Source organism: Hevea brasiliensis, chromosome 14, assembly GCF_030052815.1.
Source record: "Hevea brasiliensis isolate MT/VB/25A 57/8 chromosome 14, ASM3005281v1, whole genome shotgun sequence".
NCBI lineage: Eukaryota > Viridiplantae > Streptophyta > Magnoliopsida > Malpighiales > Euphorbiaceae > Hevea > Hevea brasiliensis.
In genome coordinates this window covers 81,072,562-81,078,834 of record NC_079506.1, presented here as the reverse complement: position 1 = coordinate 81,078,834, position 6,273 = coordinate 81,072,562, and the positions used below count along the sequence as shown (strand labels likewise).

The 6,273-nt window shown below is 35.6% G+C and overlaps 1 protein-coding gene across 1 annotated transcript; it reads left to right on the top strand.

The window, feature by feature from the left end:
* The first annotated feature begins 493 nt into the window (after positions 1-493).
* On the top strand, positions 494-5,971 carry LOC110650575 (uncharacterized). Its single transcript, XM_058133441.1, has 3 exons — positions 494-1,051; positions 3,270-4,940; positions 5,573-5,971. Exons 2-3 carry the CDS (start codon positions 3,275-3,277, stop codon positions 5,926-5,928), a joined length of 2,022 nt encoding a protein of 673 aa, XP_057989424.1. The 5' UTR covers positions 494-1,051; positions 3,270-3,274; the 3' UTR covers positions 5,929-5,971.
* Positions 5,972-6,273: the final 302 nt, after the last annotated feature.

Below are 6,273 nucleotides of genomic sequence, written 5' to 3'. Positions count from 1 at the left end.
TATTATTTTTAAGTATTTTAATAATAAGTAACTTATAAAGTATTTTTTTCTATACACATCAATCATTTATGAATCACTTATAATTTTATTAAATATATAACTGCTTTAACATTTTAAATTTTTATTATAAGTTAATTTTTATAAATTAAATCAAATATCCTCTTAATGTTATAACTACACTTCAACATGAAATATGCCAATATTTTAAATATTATTAAAAAAAATAAAAAAAATATTTAATTATTTAAAATTTTTATAAATAATATGTATTAAATTTAATTTAAAAAAATAATTTTAAAATTTTAATTAATATATTTAAAATAATATTCTTCTCCATATTTGCTTAAATAGCAATCTTAAATTAAACATGTCCTTGTATACAGATTTGCCTAACAAAATAGTAAGTTGAAAAAAAAAAAAAAAAAAAAAAGTGGAATTATGGAGGCATGGCCTCCTTTGACCGGTCAAATGACCAGGAAAAAGAAAAAGAAAGAAAGAGGAATCGGAAAGCAGACGGGCGGGAGCGAGAGAGAGAGAGAGGAGGTAAGAAGTCAGCCGGCCATGGAATCCAACATCGGCAGCCTCATTTTTAGTGTCCTTGCAAGTGAGGAAGCTTCGTTGAGGGAAGTATCCCGTCGGAAAATCGCGGGTATAGAGAGAAAGAAGAGAACACGAATCTTCTAAAGCCTTTTCTGGCCATTTCCAGCGCCCACAAGGACGGGCAAGACTTCCCTTAGCATCCCTTAGCTCCAGAGAGACTATGCGACCGGCGGTGCAGCGTGTGAGTTGCCGGAGAAGTAGATCGATTTTTGGATAACTGAAACTTTGAGCCTTCGATTTGTTCGATTGGGCGACTTTCTGGGCACGTGACTGGTATAGGAGTGACTAGCAGAGTATTGCGAGTTCGGTGGTGTGAGCAGCTTCGCCGTACGCTGCTGTAGGAGGCGACGCGTGGACGCGCTGATGAGGGGGACCCGCGACAATTTGGTCCAGCAGCTTTTTTTCCCTCCTTTTCAGTTTTATTCAGTCCTTTGAGCTTAGTTCCATTTGGGTAAGTAGTCACATATACCATCATGTGATCGAAGTATATTTTTGGTTGATTAATGCATGATCATAGATGTTTTCAAGTGTATATGATTTATGGGAATATTACATAGGATTGGATGTCTTCACAAAGTTTCCTTTTGTATTTTATATGCCTCTTTGTTTGAGCTTGCTATGGGTGAATTAGTTTGAGCTTGCTATGGGTGAATTTGGTAGAGTTTGTCTATTGCTTGCTAGCATGTGAGATTGAAGCTTGCTAGAGTTTCTTTCTATATCTTCTTGTGTGTCGTTTGAATGAGATTCAGGTTTAATTTTGGCAGAATTTCCTTGTGCATACTTCTTGTGTTTCCTGGGTTTCAGATTTGAATTGGGTTTGGCTGTGAAGGGTGGAGTTATTTATAGAGAGTTGGAGTGCCGTAACTAAGTTTGAATTTTGGCAGCAACTTGAGTGCTCATTTGCTGATCTTAGTGTCTTTTCAGGGTTTTGATTCGGTGGCTAAAATGATGCTCTTTGGAAAAGCTTCGTTTTTTAGATGCTGTTTAGAAAAGAGGTTTGAAAAAACAGTTTAATTTTTTTGAAGTTTTTATGACTAAAACACGTCAAATTTAAAGAGTTCCTTTTTCTCAACAGTAACTCACAAACAGATTCCTAAGATTTTAGATTGGGTGGGAATAACTGCAATTTGTGGTATGATTATTAATTAGAACATATAACATAAAAATGTCCTTTATAAATAACTACGAGCTAAGTGGGCTTGATCCTTCATAGGATGTGCGTAGACAGCCTTCAGATGTGGTCCAAAGTAAGTAGCTCTAACAAATATGTTATAGTTAGGGTTTCTTTTTTTTTTTTTTTTAGAATTATGCATACAATATATATATATATATATATATTGGATAAAAACATTTTGGCTGGAAACCAATAATGTATAATGATGTATTTGATTGTCTTTTAACAAATATCAGGGGCTTAACTTGCTAGCGTTTAAATATTAATATAGATCAATTTATATTATTAAATTAATTGCTTGAATTGAAATTTACTTCATTCAATGGATCTGTCAGTTTGTATGTAGGTTACACCTATCCTAGTATGGCAGAATGGGTGTGATCATTTTTATGCTTAGTAGTCAAAAAAAGAAACAAACTGTACTGCTGCTTATTATTGAAGTACTCTCTTAGCAACTTTCAAGTGACTATTTTTAGATGGATATGCATTCTTGTAATGAGAGTATTAGAGAAAGGGTAGGAGTGGTGCCAATTGAAGATAAGTTGAGAGAAGGGAGATTGAGGTGGTTTGGTCACGTGAAGTGTAGACATACGGAGGCTCCAGTTAGACAAGTAGAACACATTAGGTTAGAAGATAGAAAGAAAAAAAGGGGTAGAAACTTGGAGGAGAGTAGTACAATATGACCTAGAAGCATTACACATTTCTGAGTATTTAACCCAAAATCGTTTATCCATATAGCGGACCCCAAATTTTTGGGATAAAGGCTTAGTTGAGTTGAGTTGAGTTGAGTTGAGTATGCATTCTTGTATTGGAATTTCACTAGCTGTATTAATGATTATAATAGGTGTTGGCTTGCAAGTATGCTTTATCACGGCAAGTTTAAGACAAGGAGATTTACCGTTATCCTTTTGTATGTGTGATAAATTAAGTACCTGTCATTTGTATGGAGCATGAAAATTGGAGTTCTGCAAGATTTACAAAAAGGGATGAGATGGTTTGCAGAATTGAATAGAAAACATTTTGACAAACAAGTTAATCCACATTATTTGAAAAAAATAATTTGAAAATTATAAATATGAAGCATGAGAAAATCCAGGTTTTTGAAGTGATGACATATGCATATCCATCTTTCTAAATTTGTATTTGAGCTAATTGGGTGATCAGCATTTCTTAAACAACATGGATTTTCTTTTCAAGCTGAGTTAACATAAGCTATTGACCATTTCTTTATGATCAATACCTTGGTTTTCTTTTTCATTGGTTCAATCTAACCAGGTTGTTTTAAATCAACTTCATCTGTTTTTGTCTCAATGAGAATTGCATCTAATCTACAAGGTTCATCTTTTATGTCTCGTTTCCTGTGTTATTCCTAGATTTTCTTTGCTGTTTTGAATCCATGTAGGTTTATATCTGTTTAATTTTGTATGCTTCTTGCATTATTTGTATGAACTGAATGTTGAAATAAAAAATCTCATTGAAGATGCTATTTGTTTAGAAATTATGGTTCGTGGAAGAGATGCATGTTGGGAGCACTGTGTTCTTGTGGATGCAACAAGACAGAAGGTGAGATGTAATTATTGTCATAGGGAATTCAGTGGAGGTGTTTACCGGATGAAGTTTCATTTGGCACAAATAAAAAACAAAGACATAATCCCCTGTGGAGAAGTCCCAGATGATGTGCGAGATCATATTCAAAGTATTCTAAGCATTCCTAAGAAGCGGAAAACTCCCAAGAAACAAAAGGTGGATCGAGCCGCCAACGGTCAACAAAATAGCTCTTCAGCTAGTGGTGGCTTACATCCTAACCATGGGTCCAGTGGCCAACATGGTAGTACCTGCCCATCTTTGTTATTTCCACGACCCTCACCTAGTGCACAACCAGTAGTGGATGATGCTCTGAAGCAAAAACAGGATAATGCAGATAAAAAAATTGCACTGTTTTTCTTACATAATTCTATTGCTTTTAGTGCTGCTAAATCGATGTATTATCAAGAGATGTTTGATGCTGTAGCTGAGTGTGGGGTGGGTTACAAAGCTCCAAGTTATGAAAAGCTGAGATCCACCCTATTGGAAAAAGTGAAAGGTGATATACATGATTTGTACAAGAAATATAGAGATGAGTGGAAAGAAACAGGTTGCACGGTCTTGTGTGACAGCTGGTCTGATGGTAGAACCAAATCAATTCTTGTAATTTCAGTTGCATGCCCCAAAGGAACACTATATTTGAAGTCGGTTGATATATCCGGTCATGAAGATGATGCTAATTACTTGTTTGAATTGCTTGTCTCGATTGTCTTAGAAGTTGGTGTGGAAAATGTTATACAAGTAATAACTGATAATGCTGCCAGTTATGTTTATGCCGGGAGGCTTCTCATGGCCAAGTACAGCTCCTTGTTTTGGTCACCTTGTGCGTCTTACTGTATTGATAAGATGCTGGAAGATATCAGTAAACTAGAGTGGGTGGGAACAGTCTTGGAGGAGGCAAATACCATCACTAGGTACATATATGATCATTCATGGACCGTAAATATGATGAGAAAGTTCACAGGTGGAAGGGATTTGGTCAGGCCTAGAATCACTAGATTTGTGAGTAATTATCTTTCCTTGAGGGCCATTGTTATCCAGGAGGATAATTTAAAGCATATGTTCTCTCATTCAGAGTGGTTATCATCCATACATAGCAGACGTCCAGATGCTCAAGTCATTAAATCTTTGTTGTTTCAAGATCGGTTTTGGAAGTTTGCACATGAAGCTGTTAGTGTCTCTGAACCACTTGTTAAAATTTTAAGGATTGTTGATGGAGACATGCCAGCTATGGGGTATATTTATGAAGGAATAGAGAGGGCAAAGGCTGCAATCAAGGCATTTTATAAGGGCATTGAAGAAAAATATATGCCAATTTGGGATATAATTGATCAAAGATGGAATATACAGCTCCACTCGCCTTTGCATGCTGCAGCAGCATTCCTTAACCCGTCAATTTTCTACAACCCAAATTTTAAAATTGATTTACGGATGAGGAATGGGTTTCAAGAAGCTATGATCAAGATGGCTACTTCAGATAAAGATAAAGTAGAAATCACCAAAGAGCATCCAATGTTCATAAATGCTCAAGGTGCTCTTGGTACTGATTTTGCAATCATGGGCAGGACAATGAATTCTCCAGGTATGTGTGAGCTTTTGTGGTTATTACTATACATAAATGGTTGCGTCTTAACATGGTTTCTAAGGTGCATACTGGCTTTACAGTGTATATTCACCTTGTGTGTATGTGCCGTCTCTGAATTGGCATTGGAGTCCGCCAATCTATTTCACTAGTACAATACCTACCAATTACCAAAACAATAGAGAATCCTCTTCTGTGTTGGAATTGGTTGTTGTTGGTCATTGGTAGAAGAAACATTAAGGATGAGAGAATTTAGAGTAACGTGCTAAACTGGTCAATTGTACCTACTTTAGATCTTAGACCTGTCCTTTGGGTGCCATATAAGGTTGGCTCCATATTTTGTGCTGGAATAGTCTGGCATGCATGTTAGTAAGAAGGTGATCAATGGATACGGAATATGGATTTGTGCTCTCAAGGTCGGAATTGGCTACTTTTCAAAATTTTCATTCATCTTCACATTGATTTAAAGTGTCAGTGTTCTATTAGTGTCAAAATATCCAATCTGAGACTGATATTTTACAATGAAGTTACAAATAACTACTATGGCGTTGAGACATTGTAACATTTAATATTTTTAAGTGTTTAAATAAGAATTACAACTACATCTAATATGCCATCACATTCATCTTTAGGTGATTGGTGGGCTGCATACGGCTATGAAATTCCCACTCTGCAGAGAGTTGCTATAAGAATACTTAGCCAACCTTGTAGTTCCCACTGGTGCAGATGGAATTGGAGCACCTTTGAGAGCATTCACTCCAAGAAACGCAACAAAATGGAGCTTGAAAAGTTAAATGATTTGGTTTTTGTGCACTGTAATCTTTGGTTAGAATCAATCAGCCAAAGTAGGAATGGAAAGTGTAAACCTATTATACATGATGAAATAGATGTTAATTCTGAATGGCCCACTGAACTGGAATCTTCAACCCCTCTCTTGGATAATTCATGGCTGGACAATTTGCCTCTTGAGTGTAGAGACAGTACTTGAAATTGTATATATAAAAGAAAAAAACATGCACATATTCAAATTACTGATTTTCTAATGTTGTATTTAGATGATTACACAAAAATGGTGAATGTTAAATTGCGCAATAGTGTGCAACCGCTGATTTTTCTTTAATGCTATTATTGAAATATTCCTTGCTTCTCGAAATTGTGATCCTTTCTTAATTTTAAAAATATAAATATTATTTCGAATCTTTTTCATCAAAATCTAAATTAAAGCAATATGTGCTCATGGGGTCACAGTATATTTGTTATGTGAATGGTTCTGGCAAGGACATTGTATCTTGGCCACCATCATCATGATACCCTTCAGGTTGTTGACACAGTG